Source organism: Lissotriton helveticus, chromosome 1_1 (genome assembly GCF_964261635.1).
Source record: "Lissotriton helveticus chromosome 1_1, aLisHel1.1, whole genome shotgun sequence".
Classification (NCBI taxonomy): domain Eukaryota; kingdom Metazoa; phylum Chordata; class Amphibia; order Caudata; family Salamandridae; genus Lissotriton; species Lissotriton helveticus.
The window spans coordinates 1,436,701,463-1,436,722,349 of NC_136057.1; the positions used below are offsets into that span (position 1 = coordinate 1,436,701,463).

Genomic DNA, 20,887 nt, shown 5'->3' on the forward strand with positions numbered 1-20,887 from the left:
GAAGAGGAGGGATAGAACTCGTGACCCCTGGTAGTTTGAGGGAAGAGGAGGGATATAACTCATTATCTGAGTGTAAGGGCAGAGGAGGGATAGAACTCGAGACCCCTGGTAGTTTGAGGGAAGAGGAGGGACAGAACTCATTATCTGAGTGTAAGGGAAGAGGAGGGATAGAAATCATTATCTGAGTGTAAGGGAAGAGGAGGGAGAGAACTCGAGACCCCTGGTAGTTTGAGGGAAGAGGAGGGATAGAACTCATTATCTGAGTGTAAGGGCAGATCAGGGATAGAACTCATTATCTGAGTGTAAGGGAAGAGGAGGGAGAGAACTCGAGACCCCTGGTAGTTTGAGGGAAGAGGAGGGACAGAACTCATTATCTGAGTGTAAGGGAAGAGGAGGGATAGAAATCATTATCTGAGTGTAAGGGAAGAAGAGGGAGAGAACTCGAGACCCCTGGTAGTTTGAGGGAAGAGGAGGGACAGAACTCATTATCTGAGTGTAAGGGAAGAGGAGGGATAGAAATCATTATCTGAGTGTAAGGGAAGAGGAGGGAGAGAACTCGAGACCCCTGGTAGTTTGAGGGAAGAGGAGGGATAGAACTCATTATCTGAGTGTAAGGGCAGATCAGGGATAGAACTCATTATCTGAGTGTAAGGGAAGAGGAGGGAGAGAACTCGAGACCCCTGGTAGTTTGAGGGAAGAGGAGGGACAGAACTCATTATCTGAGTGTAAGGGAAGAGGAGGGATAGAAATCATTATCTGAGTGTAAGGGAAGAAGAGGGAGAAAACTCGAGACCCCTGGTAGTTTGAGGGAAGAGGAGGGATAGAACTCATTATCTGAGTGTAAGGGCAGAGGAGGGATAGAACTCATTATCTGAGTGTAAGGGCAGAGGAGGGATTGAACTCGTGACCCCTGGTAGTTTGAGGGAAGACGAAGGATAGAACTCATGATCTGAGTGTAAGGGCAGAGGAGGGATAGAACTCATTATCTGAGTGTAAGGGCAGAGGAGGGATTGAACTCGTGACCCCTGGTAGTTTGAGGGAAGAGGAGGGATAGAACTCATGATCTGAGTGTAAGGGCAGAGGAGGGATAGAACTCATTATCTGAGTGTAAGGGAAGAGGAGGGATAGAACTCGTGACCCCTGGTAGTTTGAGGGAAGAGGAGGGATATAACTCATTATCTGAGTGTAAGGGCAGAGGAGGGATAGAACTCATTATCTGAGTGTAAGGGAAGAGGAGGGATAGAACTCGTGACCCCTGGTAGTTTGAGGGAAGAGGAGGGATATAACTCATTATCTGAGTGTAAGGGCAGAGGAGGGATAGAACTCGAGACCCCTGGTAGTTTGAGGGAAGAGGAGGGACAGAACTCATTATCTGAGTGTAAGGGAAGAGGAGGGATAGAAATCATTATCTGAGTGTAAGGGAAGAGGAGGGAGAGAACTCGAGACCCCTGGTAGTTTGAGGGAAGAGGAGGGATAGAACTCATTATCTGAGTGTAAGGGCAGATCAGGGATAGAACTCATTATCTGAGTGTAAGGGAAGAGGAGGGAGAGAACTCGAGACCCCTGGTAGTTTGAGGGAAGAGGAGGGACAGAACTCATTATCTGAGTGTAAGGGAAGAGGAGGGATAGAAATCATTATCTGAGTGTAAGGGAAGAAGAGGGAGAGAACTCGAGACCCCTGGTAGTTTGAGGGAAGAGGAGGGATAGAACTCATTATCTGAGTGTAAGGGCAGAGGAGGGATAGAACTCATTATCTGAGTGTAAGGGAAGAGGAGGGAGAGAACTCGAGACCCCTGGTAGTTTGAGGGAAGAGGAGGGATAGAACTCATTATCTGAGTGTAAGGGAAGAGGAGGGATAGAACTGGAGACCCCTTGTAGTTTTAGTGGCGTAGCAAGGTCAGGTGGTACCCAGTGCAGAAAATGTCTTGTCACCCCCGGGTTGACAAAATGGCAAAAATATGTGTTTAAGACAAATATTTTGCAATTTCGTCACCCCCCTCAGTGATGACACCCGTGTCGGCCCGCACCCATTGCACCCCCCTTCCTACGCCACTGGGTAGTTTGAGGGAAGAGGAGGGTTATAACTCATGATCCCCAGAAGTTTGCGGGGAGGAGGCAAAAGGATGGATTTAACTCATTAGTGTACGGGAAGGAAGGAAGAGGAGAAATATGCTTCATGACCCCATGTAACTTGAGTGAAGAGACAAAGAGGAGCTCTATAACTCATTGCCTCAAGTAGTGTGAGGGAAGGAGTGATGATGAGGGTTATAACTGATGTGTCTTAGGAAGGTTGAAGGAAGGGGGAATTTAACTCATGATCTCCGGTAGTTTGAAGGAAGCAGGAACAAGGACGGATCTAACTCATTGTCTCAGGTAGTGTGAGGGGAGGAGAGAAGAGGATGAATAGAACGCATTGTCTCAATGTGAGGGAAGGAGGCAAGAGGAGAGATATAACTTATGACCTCATGTAGTTTGAGTGAAGGGAGGAAGAGGAGGTTTATAACTCATTGTCTAAGGTAGTATGAGCGAAGAGGGAGGATATAACTCATTATCTTAGTGTGAGGGAAGAAAAGTTGAGGAGAGATACAAATTATTGTCTGGGGTAGTTTAAGTGATGAAGGAAGAGGAGGGATATAACTCATGATCTCAGGTAGTGTGAGAGAAGGAGGGAAGAGGCAGGATTTCACTCATGATCCCAAGTGGTTTGAGGGAAGACGAGGGATATAACTCACAGTGAAAAACTCCGGACAGCCACACAGCACACAAGGACGCCATCCGCAACCACCACCACCTCATCAGGGCTGCCAAGAAGACCTCCTTCAATGACCGCCTCGACAACAATGCACATGACAGCAAGGAGCTCTTCAACATCGTGAAGGAACTCTCCTACCCCAGCTCCAACAACAACGACATTCCACCGCCGCAAGCCCTGTGCAACTCCCTCGCCACCTTCTTCCACCGCAAGATAGCAGACATCCACGACAGCCTTAACACCCAGACAGCAACACAACAGACCCTCCACACACCATCGACCACGTCCCTTTGCTAGCCTGGACCAGCATGAGCGTCGATGACACCATCAAGACCATGAGCACAATCCACTCCAGCTCTCCGTCAGACCCATTCCCGCACCACGTCTTCAACAAAGCAAGCAGCTCCATCACACCCCACCTACGCAACGTCATCAATCTCTCCCTTGAGACCGCGACCTTCCCAGAGAACTGGAAACATGCCGAGATCAACTCCCTACTAAACAAACCAAAGGCAGACCCAGGAGACCTCAAGAACTTCCGACCCATCTCTCTGCTCCCCTTCCCGGCCAAGGTCATCGGGAAAATCGTTAACAGACAGCTAACCCGATACCTCGAAGAGAACAGAATCCTGTTCCCTTCCCAGTCAGGGTTCCGCAGCAACCACAGCAGCGAGACCGCCCTCATCGCCGCCACCGACGACATCAGGACCCTGCTAGACACCGGGGAAACGGCAGCACTCATCCTCCTAGACTTCTCTGGAATGGACCACCTCCTTCTTCTCCGGCACAACCCAGAGTGTCCGCCTCCCCCCGTTCCGTTCCGAAGCCTCCAAGATCATCTGCGGCGTACCCCAAGGATCCTCCCTCAGCCCGACACTGTTCAACATTTACATGGCCCCGCTTACACACGTCGCCCGACAGCACGACCTCAACATAATCACCTACGCCGACGACACTCAACTGATCCGCTCCCTCACCAAGGACCCCATCACCGCCAAAGCCAACCTCCATGAAGGAATGAAGGCCGTCGCCGACTGGATGAAGATCAGCCGTCTGAAGCTGAACTCGGACAATACGGAGGTCCTCATCCTCGGCTCCAACCCGTCAGCCTGGGACGACTCCTGTGGCCAACGGCATTGGGGGCAGCCCCGACCCCCACCGACCACGCACGCAACCTGGGAATCATCCTCGACTCAACGCTCTCAATGACCAAGCAAGTCAACACCGTCTCCTCCTCCTGCTTCAACACCCTCCGTATGCTCCGCAATATCTACAGATGGATCCTGACAGATACAAGAAAGGCAGTCACCCAGGCCCTCGTCAGCAGCAGACTCAACTACGGAAACGCCCTCTACGCGGGAGCCCCGACCAAGCTCATCAATCAACTACAACGCATCCAAAACGCCTCGGCACGACTTATCCTCGATGTACCACGACACGGCCACATCACCCCCCACCTGAGAAACATGCACTGGCTCCCCGTCAACAAGAGGATATCCTTCAAGCTCCTCATCCATGCACACAAGGCACTACACCAGACCGTCCCAGCCTACCTCAACAGAAGGCTCTCCTTCTACACCCCCAACCGCCAGCTACGCTCCGCCGACCTCTCACTTACCACCGTCCCACGCATCTGAAGAACAACCACCGGCGTGAGATCCTTCTCCCACCTCGCTGCCAAGACATGGAACACCCTCCCACTGAGCCTACGACAGACCCAAGACCTGCTCGCCTTCAGGAGGACACTAAAGACTGGCTGTTCGATCAGTAGCGGATACCCCCCCCCCCCCAGTGCCTTGAGACCCTCGCAGGTATGTAGTGCGCTTAACAATGACTGACTGATTGAGTGCGAGGAAAGGAGGGAAGAGGAGAGATACAACTCATCAGCTCATGTAGTTTGAAGAGCGGAAGAGGAGGTCTGTAACGCATTGTCTCAGGTAGTATGAGGGAAGGAGGAAAGATGAGGGATATAGCTCATTGTCTCAGGTAATGTGAGGGAAGAGGAAGGAAATAACGAATTATCTTATTGTGAGGGAAGGAAGGAAGAGGAGAGCAATAACCCATGACCTCATGTAGTTTGTGTGAAGGGAGAAAGAGAAGGTCTATATCTCATGTTCTCATGTAGTGTGAGGGAAGGAGGAACGATGAAGGATATAACTTGTTGTTTTAGGTAGTCTGAGGGAAGAGGATGGAAATAAGTCATTGTCTCAGGTAGTTTAGGTGAAGGAGGGAAGAGGAGGGATATAGCTCATTCTCTCAGGTAGTGTGAGGGAAGAAGAGGGACATAACTCATTGTCTCAGGTAGTTTGAGAGAAGTGGAGCGATATATTTCATGATCTTGGGTAATTTGAGGGAAGGAGTGAAGAGGAGGAATATAACTCGTTATCTTAGTGTGAGGGAAGAAGGGAAAAAGAGGGATATAACTCATGACCTCGGGTAGTTTGAGTGAAGGAGGAAAAAGGAAGGATATAGCTCATAATCTCCAGTAGCTCGATGGAAGGAACAAAGAAGAGGAGGGATTTAACTCATGATCACCAGTAGTTTGATGGAAGAGGAGGGATATAATTCATGACCTCAGGTACTATGAGGGAAGGAAGTAAGGGGAGGCCTATAACTCTTTGCCCCACGTAGTGTGAGAGAAGGTAATTTAGGTGAAGGAGGGAAGAGAAGGGTTATAACTCATGATCGTAGGTAGTGTGAGGGAAGAAGGGACGAATCAGGATATCACTCATGATCTCAAGTGGTTTGAGGGAAAGAAGGAAAGAGGAGGGATATAACTCATTGTCTCAGGTAGTGTGAAGAAAGGAGGGAAGAAGAGGGATATGACTAATTTATCAGGTAGTTTGAGGGAAGGGTGAAGAGGAGGAATACAACTCATGATCTCAAGTAGTGTGAGAGAAGGAGGCAAGAGGAGAGGTATAACTCATGAACTCCGGTAGTTTGAGCAAAGGAAGGAAGAGGAGGGTCTTCACTTGTGATCTCAGGCAGTGTGAGGAAAGGAAGGAAGTGAAGGGATATAGCTCATCACTTGTGATCTCAAGTTGTTTGAGGGAACGAGGAGGAGGAATATAACTCATGATCTCACGTAGTGTGAGGGAAGGAGCGATGAGGAGGGATATAACTCATGATCTCACGTAGTGTGAGGGAAGGAGGGAAGAGGAAGGATATCACTCATTACATCAGGCAGTTTCAGTGAGGACACCAACTGCACTCTGAAGCTCCATGTTCCGGAGAAGGGGAGTTTTCGGAGAGGTGCATCCTCATGAATTTCTTTATGTCTCTCGACATTGGTGGACTCCAGATATTGTAAGTGGGAGGAGGGGTTCCTTGCCCCTGGATTGGTGGGCACCATCTAGCGCAGACCCAAAACTAGAAGTCATCCCAGGCCCTTAGCTTGGTTGGCGCTACATAGCACAGAGTGGAGGAACTTGTTCTCTGCGCCCAGATCAGTGGGCACCAAAACAGTATGGGTCAAAATGAGTTACTCCTGCTCCGAATTTGGTCAGAGCCACATTTTAAGGTATAGAGCTCTCACAGCAGGACCGTGGTTGTCAGATTAGTGGTGCCACCGTTTTTTATGTGTGTGTGCCTAGAGCTGAATTAAGGCTCCTTACAGCCTAGGCGGGAAGGGAGCAGCTTAGGAGCATTACCTGACTCGCAGTAAGGATCTCATTCTCTTGGTTTCTTTCCTTGCAGAGGAATTTAACAGAGTTTGTCCTGGCCGTGGACGTGAATAACATGTTGCAGCTCTACGCCAGCATCCTGCACGAGAGACGCATCCTCATCACGTCCAGCAAGCTCAGCACGGTAAGGGCCTTGGCACGCGCCACCATGCTAACACGCGGCACTCCATACCATGCATCTATACATTGGCACAGTAAGAAAGCATTCAGGATCACATGGCGGGAGCATGCTAAAACCAGTTCCCAAAGCACATGCATGTACACCTCAGGAGTAAAGCAGGCTCCAGCTTCCATGACATCAACATGTATGTACACATGAACACACAAATCTCTCCCATTTCATCACCATATGCCCTATCCAGGGCATGTTCATGTCATCAAAGGGATGGTCTTCCATGCTCGTTATGTATGAAGATGTTAAAACATGCACCAGTTACATATTCATGCATTTCTTCTGCCATACAACAAGGATGGACTCATGCATTAACATGCTGGAGTGTTCACATTTCTTTGCATGATCGGCGAGATCGAGATTTTTGCTTCCATTATTAACCCCTTCCACGCTCATGACGAGCTCAGCTCGTCATGAGGTACGCCTGTCGTACGCTCATGACGAGCTGAGCTTGTCATGTAACGCGGTATTTGCGAATCTTTAGCGCACAGCGGGAAAACGCTTAGCGCGGATGGGGTTAAGGAATATTCGCCCTTGATCATTATTGATGGTTATAATTTCCTGCACACATTGGCTTCCGCTGAAATTCGTATAGGGCTCCATTGTAATTAGAAAGCGATATGGGTGAAACCATACAGAATCACTAGTGCAGTATTTTCTCGTTTAAAATGACTCCCGTATTTAAATAACAAGTTGCTGCTGTAATTTTATGAATTGTCTTTATCTTTTTATAGTGATTGTTTTATGAACTGAAAATGTTTATTGGCTTTGTGAAACTTTCATGGTTCTCTGAACCGAAATAAAGTTACTCTTGATTTGGCATGTGCACATGCGCACATTAAGGATTAGCCTAAGTTCATGGTGGTCAAACATGCACACACACGAACATATTATAGGTATTAACATATGTGTAGAAGAAAGAGTGGTGCATGGTTGCACTTGCTAACCCATGCACATTTTATAGACCCCTACTTCTGAAAGAATAGCTCCTGAACTTAACACGCTGACATGCTGGCCAATGTCCGAGGCATGTGCAGTTCCAGAAAAGAATACATTTCCATGCAGCATTGTCATACTAATGTCTACACCCACCCCAAATGCCTCCACACAGAAAAGCATCCCCCCGGGTGAGATCATGCTAATGACATGTTGCGGCAATCACACAATAAGCATGCACAGAGGGGCACATCAATATATTCTGTCACTGTGCTCGGGGTGTCAATGGCTGCCTGTGTTTCATGTGCAGGGAGGTCACGAGTACCTCTTCTTCTCCATCGCCAAAACCAAAGGCAATCCCCATGTACCGCTATATTGTCACACACACACAGGCGTAACAAAGCCCCTGCAGTACAGGGGGAGAGGGAGGGGGCCCCCTCAGCGCAGTACTTGGCCTGAGACCTCCGGAGTAAGTCCAGAAGGGGGCCCCTCCATACACTTTGCAGAGGGGCCCGCTCATGTTATGCCACACAGTACCACGTGTGTTAGATGCACCGCACCCACACACCTATTAATGGTTCCTCCTTCAGACACAGGGATGACTCCTCCATGTGGGCAGAGGTGCGTCACCCCACAGCTTTCTCGTATAAATACCATTTTATGTTACTGCTTCTTGCACTGCGAGAAAGCAGAAAGGTTTGGTTAGGGGGGGCGGTCCTGCAACAGGGCAGGAGAGGAGTGGCTAGCTCAATGTTGCGGGCCCTGACTGTTTGGTCGGCCCTCTGGGGCACTCTGCAGCCTACATGGAGTAAATGGCCTCCCCATAGGGGCCTGGCTGGGCGCCGTCCACACCAATCACAACGCTGCCATTGCAGCGTTGTGATTGGCTTAGGGAAGTGGAGGGAGGCTGCCTGCTTCCTGCAGGAGCAGAGAAGCAGAGACAACGGGGGACCGGATCGGGCCGGCTAAGTTATATATATTTTTTTAATTTAAATTAACCCCCCCCCTCTCCTCTCCCTTGCATGTCATGCTTGCCGCGACTGTTCAGACAGCTGCCCCACTAAGCCTAACACACACACAGGTGTGATTTACTGATCAGTAAACTCTGGCACCGCAAAAGCCAATGAACGTGACTTATTTTCATAGCACAGAGGCACAACACATAGGGAAATGTGCACACACCGCACACCTATATGCGGACAACAAAAAACGTCCATACATCCTTAGCAGACATGCAAGCATTAGTAGGGTTCATTCCTCAAAAATGAAGCGCAAACAACTGACGTTTCAGATATTCAAAATTCTTCAAAACGGTTAATGATTAATGGTTCTGTGAGTGTGGCAACAACCAGGGATAAATAGCAAACTGGGCAAATAACAAATCAGCTTAATGTGAGAGCGGAGGGAGATAACAGCTTTCAAACCTCTTTGGAGGGAAGGAGGCCTCTGGCAGCCATCATTTGCGTTACTCAAAACATTTCTGTTTTTCAGTTAAACGGCTGCCTTTACACACAGGCCTTCGCAGCAAACGTCTTGGCTTGCTACCACACTGTGAATCAGCGGAGTAACACAACTTGAGCCCCCCCCTTGCAAAGTACATGGAGGGGCTCCCTTTCAGGACTCACTTAGGAGCTCTCAGTCCAGTACTGAGCCGAGTGGGCGCCCTGGAGCTCGGGGGTACCTCCGCACTGCAGGGGCTGCGGGGGCCTTTGTTACACTACTGCTGTGAATATACTGACCTCTGTAACCTCACACCCCACTGACACGAGGAACTCACATACCACCCGTGCAACTTTTAAACTCCTCACGTGATGAATGGCACCTGATCCTCTCTAAGCACAAACCCTACGATGCTGCAATCCAGGCTCGGGTCCAATATTCATATATGTGCCATAGACAGGGTCTCTGGAATTATGAGGCAAGGGAGGACCAATTTATGTGGCATGGTTGACTAAATTATGCTGCAAGAAAAGCCAAATGTTGCGACGTAATCTGGCACATTTTGCGGTGGCATTACTACATTTTGTTGTCATGTTTACACAGGGTAACACTGGACAAAATCCTCAACTCATTAGTACCAGTTTAACACCCAAATACAGCAATAAGCAAATGGAAGATGACCAGTCAGCCTTGTGCTTAAACTTATGTCAATGCATTTTTAGTAACTTTCGATTCGTTTGAGCTAGTAACAAAATATGTTTTGGTTAAAAACTGCAGATTATGCAGCAGATGACAGATTATATGACAAACAAGGCAAATCCATAATTATGTTGAAAATACTGTGGTCACAGAATCCCATAATTATGTTGAAAATACTGTGGTCACAGAATCACATAATTCCAGTGTCCCTAGCTATAGAGTAGGAATGGAGCAAAAAGGCTAAAATGTCTGACCCTTCAAAGGAAACACAAGACTGCACATCCCAATTTAGGGAAGCGTAGGTTTAGATATACTATAGGTAAAGACATGCATGGCATATATGGGAGAACAGCTCTGATTATATGTGGTCGCCTGAAACTTAGAGGACCTCCTTGGATCTCACAAGAGGATCTCGCACTGAGATCTCCATGGGTGTCTGAAGCAGGGTAGAGGGATTTGTGTCCTATGGACCTTTGGGGTCTCTTTTGGATTCCCTCAGAAAACTGAGCCTCCTTCAGCAAACTCGTAGCACCTCTCCTTCAGATCTCTGAGGCAAATGCACTGCTCTTTATGGGGCGGAGCTCTGGGGTTTTACTAACATCAATGAACTGATTAGATAAGAGGATGTTTCCTCAGGTTCTGGGATTACCCTAAAAGGGTTGTGTTTTGTGTATTTTCTCGAGCCTTGAGGTCTCCCATCTCCATTGGAAGATTTTGATGCTAGCACTGCCTTGAGTTCTGGGAGGACCAGGCCCAGGATTCTCAGGGTTCTAGAGTTTCTCTGAGTGCCCCTTGGAATAATCTGCTTGTGTGTTATCTCTTTTGGTGGTGGCTTATTTTGGGTCTCTGGCAGGATGCACAGCTGTGCCTCCTGTACTCCTGCCTGGAAGGGCTCGGCAATGTGTGTTGGCTGAAACGATGGTGTCTCCTCATATTTCTATAGGAGGACTAAGCACCCTGGGCCTCCAGTGGGACTCTTGGATCTCTGGGGTCTGCCTGGGTACCCCTGGTATATCCAGCTCTGTGGTTTGCCTGAGGCTCTGTATCTCCCAGTGTCCCTGGGAGCACTGATCTCTGTACCTTTGTCTCACAGTTGACGGCCTGCGTCCACGCCTCCACCGCGATGCTCTACCCCATGTACTGGCAGAACATCTACATACCCATCCTGCCGCCACACCTGCTGGACTACTGCTGGTGAGACATACTGTTATATATCATTGCGTCTTATTTAAACATATGTATTTATTTGTATATATGGACACATACGGTTGTGCTTATTTACTGTGTATTGTGTGCATGTCGTTGTGTACGTGAGCAAATAGTCGTTTGCATGTTTCACTGTGGCTGAGCACGTGTGTACCATGCCTGGTATGTAACGTTAATTGTATGTTGAGTATTTCTTTGTTATTGTCTCTGTTTATTGTTGAATGTGTGTGTGTCTTTGTCAATGTTCCTTTTAACCTGGTAGTATTTCTCTCAATGGCTGGGTATCTTTGCATTTGGGTCTCAAACTCCTCTTTCTCTGCTTAGACTGCTTCATTTTCAGCTGCCCATAGCAGTTTTCAGGGCTGGGGTGGGGGTCGGAGTAGTCTTTAGGGCTGGGAGAGGGATGGGGAAGTTTTTTTAATTAGGGGTTCGGGTATTAGGCCTCAGGGTAGGGGGAGATGAATGGGAACGCGGGGTACTTTTTAGGGCTCAGGAGTTTTTTTTAAAATAGGGGTTTGCCTAAGGGCAGTGGAAGGGGTTGGGGTAGTTGTAGGGGGTCTAGGTAACGTTTAAGGGTTTGGGACAGTGTAGGGGTTGGGAGGATGTCACGGTATTTGGAACTCAGGGCAGGGAGGGGCACAGGAGAAGTTTGTAGTGATAGAGCGCGCGGGTCACCCGACCAATAATTTCGCCACTTCCGGCTTCGGGCCCATATATTTCAAATCACCATATACATTGATCGGATGACCTCACGGTCTACTATCAATAATTGTGTGAATTCCTTTCGTTATTTCTTTAGAGTACCCGACTTACCATCCACCGATGCGGGTACCTATGACCACAATGGATCAGGGAGCTAGCTGTAAAAGGAAAGGCAGCAAAATACAAACCCAACAAATAACATTCAATAATCTTTGTAAAATGACTACGGACAACTGGAAGTTTTAAAGTCTTTATCTAATTTTAGTAAAATTCAGAAATCATCAAATTCACAGTAATTAAGCAATCAATAATCAGAATAACAGAAAGTACATAGCTGAATAGCAAATAAGTCAGTGCAACCATTTATAAACTAATGGAACCAGGACACACTTAAAATGAAGGATCAGGAATTAGAACGTTTTAAGATGAAGCACTAAAGATGGGATAGGCTTCGATTAGGACTAGTATTCTAGAATTATCTCAGAGAAAAATGAGACAGGAGTTCGGGACACTTATATCTATAGGAGAGTCTATGAAGAGAGACACGCTATGCTTTAAGGCAAAAGTTCTTTAGACAGTTTAAGTAAGGAGGTTCTAGACCATATCAGGAAATGACAAATTGCAATGCAAAATATAATTTCTAACAGGTAGGGTAACATAGGAACACGTTACGAAACAAATGCAAATGACTTTATGATTCAATGGTTGCGACAAAGCATGGAAAATTTACATATGCAAAGGTATGTCTTTATTGAAGCAAAAGACAGAAATTCAGAAAGGTGCAAGATTTTGAGTTTTCAGAGTGATATTTACCTAGACTGGTGTGAAAACCAAACCCTGGCCACGGGTCAGTTAAGGACAGGAAACCCTCAAGGAAGGATACCCCTCAATGGACAGCAGGTGCAGAATGGACACCCAGGACAGGACAGGAAGACCAGATTAGGATCAGGACAGGACCCTCAGGACAGGAACCCTCAGGACAGGACCAGCACCCGCAGTTCGGAAGCAACGCCTGTGCTCCACCCTCTCTGCAGCTATCGATCAAGACCCCGATTGGGTCAGCGAACTCCCAGCAAAGTGCTCCGCCAGCACTTTAAGGTTTAGTAAAACCTTAGTCTATGGTCAATTTCGGACAGAGAGCTCCGCAGCGCTCTGTATCTTCAGTCACCTATTGAGTGCGTTGGGTCAGTGACAGGTCAGCTAAACCAGACAAGTCGGACAATTTCCCTAGGTGAACCCAGGGTAGATATACTGTTTTGGGACGGTGTACCACCCCCCAATGTTGCAAAGTGTCAGAATCCCTCAATTTGGATTGGTCCTAAGGTAGGGTTTGGGTAACACACCAATCAGAATAGACTATTTGGAGGCCTACTTTGGATCTCTGGGTACCGCCTAGCGAGATTGGGGTTCCCATGGGAAGCTGTACAGCAAACAATATCGCAACACACAATGTATCATTATAAGGAGCAACTTTCTCCATTCTCGTAGGGCAGAGGTGGCTTTCCCATGAGCATCTTGACTGTGGCTGCCAGCTGGCTGAGTTCCACTGTCCAATGTTGCCACCTTTCAGTGCACCACGAGTATGCGCAGAAGGGACCTTCAATATGGCTCCCAATCGGTTCGGGCCCCCATTCCCCGCAGTACATGAAAAGTAAGCGAGAACAAATTAATACATAGAAATAAATTAATGCATTACATGTCATAATTTTGTACTTCATTCTTATCACTATAAAAATATACTATGCAATTAGAAATTAGCAAAATATACACTGTCACAAGAGCAACTGCACGAGCAGTACCACGTTATTGCCAAAGCTGCGTATTACGCATGCGCACCCTTTCCCACCAAACTTATAACTACGTCAGGTCACGTGAGTGTGACTGACGCATGCGCAGAAGCAATTTTCCAAGCGGCGGCCATGTTTAGGAACACGGATTAGTTGTATTAGAAATACACGTACGCAAGCTTCCTCTACTTCGTTCGAATATAAAAATAAAAGATTAGTAAGACGTACAAAATGTATTAATTGATTACACACGGGCAAGGTTCATGACTCGAGCAAGTCGCGATGCGAAGCTTGCTCTATCAATCCCCTCTTTGATGATATTTACTATCATCACAAAAATAATGGAACCAGATGCCAACTTCTCACACCTTATACAACTCTATCTCTTCCAACAAGCGATTCAGCTTCTCTTTCTCATTTTTGGTAGGGTGAGAATTTTTCACCTTTTTGTATATCTGATTATTCATTTCCTCTAATTCAAGCTCATCCACACTTCGTTTCACTCCTCTGGCATTCACTTGATGCTTTCTGGTGTGCTTACGGCATTTGCAACAGACAAATATGAAAAATAGGATAAGACCTATAATTCCAATTGGCATCAGTACCTTGAACAATAAGCTTTTACCTAAGCTAGCAAGCCAATGACCTACATTTGAGAGACCATCTACCAGTCTCTTCCAGGCACTGTCAACCTCGAGTGGTTTGAGTTCCTTTTCCAAATTAGTAATGTTTTTCACATATCTTTTGAGCTGCACACTTTTGTCCGGAATATAAGTGCAACAATGTTGCGCCTTCAACATCCGGCAGACTCCGCCCTCTTTTGCTAATAAGGTGTCAAGAGCAAGTCTGTTCTGCAAAACCATTGATCTGATCGCAACCATTTCGGTATTGACCAGCAGAAATCCATGAGCTGTGTCCGTAGACAACACATCCACTATAGTGGACAATTTGCAAATTCTGTGAGTGTTCAGAACCACTCCCACTCCAGGTATCAGTGCACTAAAAATACTACCCATTATTTCACCTACGCTTTCTCTTTTACTACGCACTAAGCCATTAGTATTTTCACTGCTTCCAGCAACTTCATTCACGTGGTATATTTTCGGGAAGACAATGCCAAAGTAGCAGCTTCCATACCAGTGATCCGGCAATTTGAAATAAGCCTTGTCTCCACATATATAATAGATTCCAGGAAACACAGGCTCTGACCCATTTTTGAAACCCCATCCTCCAATTACCTTGTAATTATGTTCACATTCACTGGAACCAATGAAAATGTTATTATAATAGCTAGTCTTCTCGTGGTGAAGACATAGCTTTCCCTTCCTTTCAAAATCCAGCAACAGAGCAGGTCCCGCCCCACCATTTGAGGTGCCTTCCATGTTCTCAGCCCATTTTGGCGTTTTCTGTCTTTCGTCATCTGCCTTTCTTTGTATTTTTATTCTCCTCTTCTCTGCCATGTTCAGGAACATCTTTTCCTGTTCACGCAAAGAGCAGGTCAAGTTATCTCTGTGTGCGTCACCTATGTCTATATTACCTATAGTCAGAAAGTATTCGCCCATGTAGCGAGTAACGTCACTTTTAGTATGTACAGGATTCAGGTTCCCACGTATAGGAAGTTCAGAAAAGATCACGTCATTGTTAGAGTAATAGTACTGTAACGGTCCTCTTTTGTAAAATAAGCTTGCTAAAATGCTACAGGATATTCCGTATGTCAGGGGCAGGTGATCAGGTGATGGTATGTCACGCCTTCAGCTACAGAGGTAGGTAGCTTCATGCAGACATAGCAATCTTCAATTTCCATAGTCTCTACGTAGTGTATTAACAAGTTTGCGAAAACATTTAAATGTGTCTTATTCTTAACTCCATGATAATGTAGTCCTCCCTCATCTGATGCTTCTAGGTCTCGTTTTGTTTGTTTGAGTGCTCTCTCATGTCTTGCTACACTCTGTGTTGTCAGCTCCTCATTGTCAGTATTTACAATCTCAGTAGGGTCAACATTAGTGTTTTTGCTCACCGCAAAAGGAATGAAAACTGTTAGTCCTATCCAAACTAATATCACTATTATTATACTACATACACATACCTTGCAGCATGTTTTGCAACAACTGCGACTAGGTCTACCATTCACGTTTGAATCAGACATTTTGGCTCAGAAGAAGTTTCTCAACCCCTCTTTGTCTCTTTGCACGAGTAGCTTACTTTTGTGCAATTTCACGGTGGCTCGTCCTCTTCTTCGGCAGAGTACTCAGCGACTGGTTCTCCGTCGCTTTCGTCAGTTATATCAAGATCTTCAAATTCTTCCAAAACGAGCGTCCATTCAGGAGACTTGTACTTTTTGTTTTGTCTTTTTTATTCGATCGCTCCTTCTTTTGGAAGTGTCTTCTGGTTGCTCTGCTATGCAAGAACTTCTCCTTTCTTCTGCACGTTTTTCTTCTACCGTTTTTATCCTCAGTCTCAATTTCTTTATGAATCCAGGCTCAATATGCTTTCTTTTCTTAAGTCTTTTAGTTGGCACTGGGACTTCGTTCTCTTCTCTTGCCCTTTTATTTTCATTAGTTTGTGGCAATTCTGCTTCTTCTTCTTCCCTTCCTATCTCACTAGTTCCAGGACTTGTATCTATTTCTTCTGCCTGGTAACTAATCTGGCCTTGTTCAGGAGAATTTTGTGTTTGCTTTTCAAATGTCTCTGTTTCTGTGTCCTGAACACGTTCTTCTAATCCTATCTGATCCTGTTCGAGCACTTCGATCCCTTGATTTTCTTCTGCTCGAACTATTACACTATGTCTAGTCTGTCCCTTTTCGACATCAGGAGTCAGTGGAGGTGTATCAATTATTTGCTCAGTCCCTGTCTGACCTTCTCCTTCCTCAGTTATGACGTGAATCTCAATAGTCTGAGGTTCTTCGCCTGTGCCTTGCTTTTCCTCTCTATTCCACTCTCTACCTTCCCAAATTCGCTCTCTTGTTCTGATGAGGTCTTCGGTGAGGTCAATCAAGGGTATCCACTCATCTGGCCATATGCTTGGCAGCTCGTCATCAGCTACTTCTGGACCAACTTCTGGGAACCCTTCAGCAGGCTTGACTCTTGGTAGCTCGTCATCAACTACCCTTGGACCAACGTCTGCGGACCCCTCAGCTTGACTGGTACTGGGCTGTACGTCGTCAGTTACTTCTGGTCTTGCTTCTGCAGGCCCCTCTGCTGGACGGCCTCCTTCTCCAGGCTCCTCGTCTGGTAATACCTTCTGGGTGTGGCTGGCGTGGATCCAATGGGGAACACCTGCACACTTCACTGCTGTGGTCGTTACCAGGATCACTTGGCGCTTCTGTCCCCACCTTGGTTCCAGGCAGCTCGACCGAGTATGCTTCTTTATTTTGACCCAGTCCCCGGGAACCAGTTTGTGGAGAGGAGTCGTTGGATTGGCGATGGCGTCTTCTCCGATCTGGCGAGAGATATAATGCACTTGGTCACCTAATCTCTTGCAGTATTCAAGCACCAAATCATCAGTAATACTCAACAATTTGCTTCCTGGTACCCATGCTTGTCTCATCACTCTTCCCATCAGGATTTCATGAGGGCTCAGGCCTGTCTTCCGGTCTGGAATACTTCGGAGTCCCATCAGAACCAGAGGCAGGGCCTTTACCCAGGTCATGCCAGATGAATCACACAATTTCGCTAGTCTTGTTTTGATAGTCCCGTTTATTTGTTCCACTACTCCAGATGCCTCTGGATGATATGCACAGTGGAGTTTTTGCGAGATCCCAAATGCCTTACAGAGTTGGTCGATCACATCATTCTGAAAATGTCGGCCTCTATCTGATTCAATAGTGACTGGAACCCCGAATCTAGGTATCAGTTCTTTCAGTAAACACTTTGCTACTGTCAGTGCGTCACTTTGGGGAGTAGGGTAAGCTTCCACCCACTTTGAAAATAGGCAGACAATGACAAGGACATAACGTTTCCCCTCACAACGTGGCATGGTGATGAAATCAACCTGTATTCTCACAAAGGGACCCCGTGACCTCCCAATTTTCCCCAGTTCCACCATTGTTCTCTTGCCTGGATTCATTTGTTGACATGACAGGCACCTATGGCAGAGGGACTCTGCTACTTTCCTGAACTTTTTGCTGTACCAAGTCTGTTGGAATACCAGAATCATGGCGTCCCTACCAATGTGTGATCCCTCATGTATCAATCTCGCCATTGTGCCAAGCAAGTGTCTGGGTAACACAGGCATACCATTTGGGCCCAAGATGACACCATCCTCACGTCTTGGTCTACACCCTTCTTCCTTCCACTTCTCTCTCTCTTGCCAGGGTGCCGCCTGCTGCCATTCTCTCACTTCATCCCATGTAGGCACTTCTTCAAACACTCGAAGTTGGCAGCTGTTTCCGGGCCCCCCCCGTTTTGGATTTATGATCAATCGATCCCTGTCGCATAATTGTGCCACTCGATCAGCAAAATCATTTCCCAAAGATACAGGGTCAAAGTCCTTCTTATGGGCAACACACTTAACTACTGCCAATTCCTTTGGTAATTGGATTGCCTCTAAAAGGTCTTGAACAACTTTTCCATTTCGAATAGGGGTACCTGATGAAGTCAGGAACTCCCTCTGTAGCCATAATTGGCCAAAGTCATGCACAACTCCAAAACAGTACTGACTGTCAGTATACACTGTTAGGCGTACGTTTTTCCCCAATTTGCAAGCTTTTATCATAGCGATCAATTCGGCTACTTGTGCAGACTTTACTTCAAATAAATAACCTGCTTCTACAACTTTGGTTAAGGAGACTACCGCATAGGCAGCACTCAGGCCTCCTTGTTCATGTCTTAGGCATGAACCATCCACAAACAATTCCATGTCATGTTTAGGCAAAGGTGTTTCTTTAATGTCTGGGCGTGGCTTTGTGCAAAATTCTGTTAAATCAATGCAGTTATGCTCATCTTCCTCCCCATCTTCCATATCCATTGAGTTGGGAAGCAGAGTGGCGAGGTTCAGAATGTTGCACCTGACAATTGTTATATTTGCAGCACCCACGAGAATCCTCTCGTATTTAGTCAGCCGACTAGGGGTGAGATACTGAGTTTTCGTTCTCGTTTGCAAAATTACCACTCCATGTGGAACATACACAGTTACAGGATGTCCCATGACAATGGATTCACTCTGCTCTAAACTTGTGCAAGTAGCAGCTACTGCTTTCAGACATCCTGGTAATCCAGCAGCCACTGGATCCAGGGTGGCAGAGAAATATGCCACAGGCCTTCTGGTTGTGCCATGTTCTTGGGTTAGGACTGACAATGCACAATTATCGCGAGTGTCACAGAACAGGGCAAATTCCTTGGAATAGTCTGGCATTCCCAATGCAGGGGCTGTACACAGACAATCTCGCAATTTTGTGAAGGCTGTTAAGCTTTCATCATCCCATTCTACAATATCCGGTGTTCCTCTCTTGGTCATTTTTATCAAGGGCCTAGCTAGGACTGCAAATCCCACAATCCATTGCCTGCAGTATCCTATCACTCCAAGGAACATTCTGATTTCTTTCTGAGTACGGGGTAACTGCATCTTTTTAATTACTCTCACTCTTTCTGATGTTACTTTCCTGATGCCTTTCTCTATCTGGTGCCCCAGATATTTCACTGATTTTGCACAGAACTGTAATTTTTCAGGGGCCACTTTATGTCCCTTCTCACTCAGGTGATTCAGTAGGGCAATGGTGTCAATCACACAATCTTTATGACTTTTGGACGCCACCAAGAGGTCGTCAATGTATTGCACCAAGACAGAATTTCCAGGTAAGACCAAAGTTTCCAAGCATTTTTTCAAGATCTGATTAAAGATAGAGGGGCTCTCTGTGTACCCCTGGGGGACCCTGTTCCAGACATACACGTGACTGTTGAAGGCAAATGAGAAAAGCGATTTGCTGTCTGGATGCAAGGGAATGGAAAAGAATGCATGACATAGGTCTATCACAGTGAACCACTCAGCATCCCAGGGAATCTGGTACAGAATCACTGCTGGGTTTGGCACAATAGGACAACAAGGAACCACTATTTTGTTTACCTTTCTTAGGTCTTGCACTACTCTGTACTTGCCACTAGGCTTTTTGATGCCCATAATCGGTGAGTTGCATGGGCTACTCATTACTTCCTGTATGATGTTTCCTTCTAGCAATTTCTGTATTTCCAGGGCAACACCTGCTCTCACTTCTGCATTCATTCTGTAGGGTTTAGTATTAGGGTATACTGCATTGTCCTTTATTGCTATCTGTATGGGGTCTACGTTTTTCATTAATCCTACATCTTTTCCGGTAAAGTCCCATACCTCTGGCTTCACTGTTTCTTGGAGTTCTTTGGGCAAGTCCTGCATAGTCATTCGTTTAATTTCTGAGTCAGGTCTGATTAACATTAATTTATAAATGCCATCTTCATCTGGGGTCTGAATTTCAACACCCTTTGGTGTGCAAAAGATGGTACAGTTCATTTTGCACAGCAAATCACGTCCCAGTAAGTTCACTGGAACGACAAATCTATGCATTTCTTTAAAGTTTCCAATTGAGATCTCCATGGGCTCGGTAACAGGAGTACTAATCAGTTGATTAGATACCCCCACTACTTGGATTGCTTCTCCCGAGAGGGGTAGGTTTGGAACGTCCACTGTTCTCACAGTAGAACGGGTAGCGCCAGTGTCCAACAGAAAAGTGACATCATTTCCGTCAACCTTTCCTTCAATGTATGGCCCTGACTGGTCTACCGGCAAGGAGGCGCCAAGTACGCACTCCTCGTCCTCCCCTCTCAGGCCCCGTCAGTACTGGTCATCACAAAGGAAGGTATAATTTAGTAAATACTGCGAAGTTGCTGTATTTCTGTTCTCATTGCTTCCCCAGACTTCTACGTCATCACCCTGCGTGGATTTTTCCTTAAATACTTGCTTTGGTGCTCGGGGCAACTGAATCGTTTTTACCTGTGGTTGGGTCTTTCTTGGTCTTTCATTCTGCGTCTGTGGAGTTAAATCAGGTGTTTTGGAGTTATCATCCGGCAAATAGGGACACTTGTCTCGCCAGTGTCCAATTTCTCCGCACTGGTGGCAGGGAAATTTCTTCTTAGCCTCCTCCCTGCTCATTTTGGGCCGGGGCTTTCCTCCACCCCCACCCCCAGGACCTTGGTTCTGAGTAGTTTTGGCCATTTTATTCAATTGTTTTTCCTGCTGTTCTGCGAGCTTCACTTGAGCCCACATAACCTTCTCCTTGAGAGCCTTTTTCTTTTCTGCCATCTCGTCCTCACAGTACTTTGCGTACCGTAGGACCTCATCCATCTTTTTAGTATGCCAACAGATTTTGTTATCTTTTATCCACTGACAAATTTCGGGTCTTAAACCATTTACAAACCTGTAAATAAAATGTGTCATATCCTTCATCTCGATGTTATCTATTCCACTGTATGTTTTGAACACCTGCAACAGCCTTTCATAAAAGGAGTGCACTGTCTCGTCTCTTTCCTGCGTGGTTCTATC

General features: G+C 46.5%; 1 protein-coding gene across 4 annotated transcripts in view; it reads left to right on the forward strand.

Moving 5' to 3' along the window:
• The window catches only part of DENND1C (DENN domain containing 1C), a 219,309-nt gene that overhangs the window by 96,139 nt on the left and 102,283 nt on the right, over nt 1-20,887 (forward strand). For all 4 annotated transcript variants that reach the window (XM_078685386.1, XM_078685399.1, XM_078685380.1 and 1 more), the window contains 2 exons: nt 6,449-6,559; nt 10,776-10,876. In XM_078685386.1, the coding sequence (XP_078541512.1) occupies nt 6,449-6,559; nt 10,776-10,876 (212 nt within the window). The remainder of the gene's footprint in view (nt 1-6,448; nt 6,560-10,775; nt 10,877-20,887) is intronic.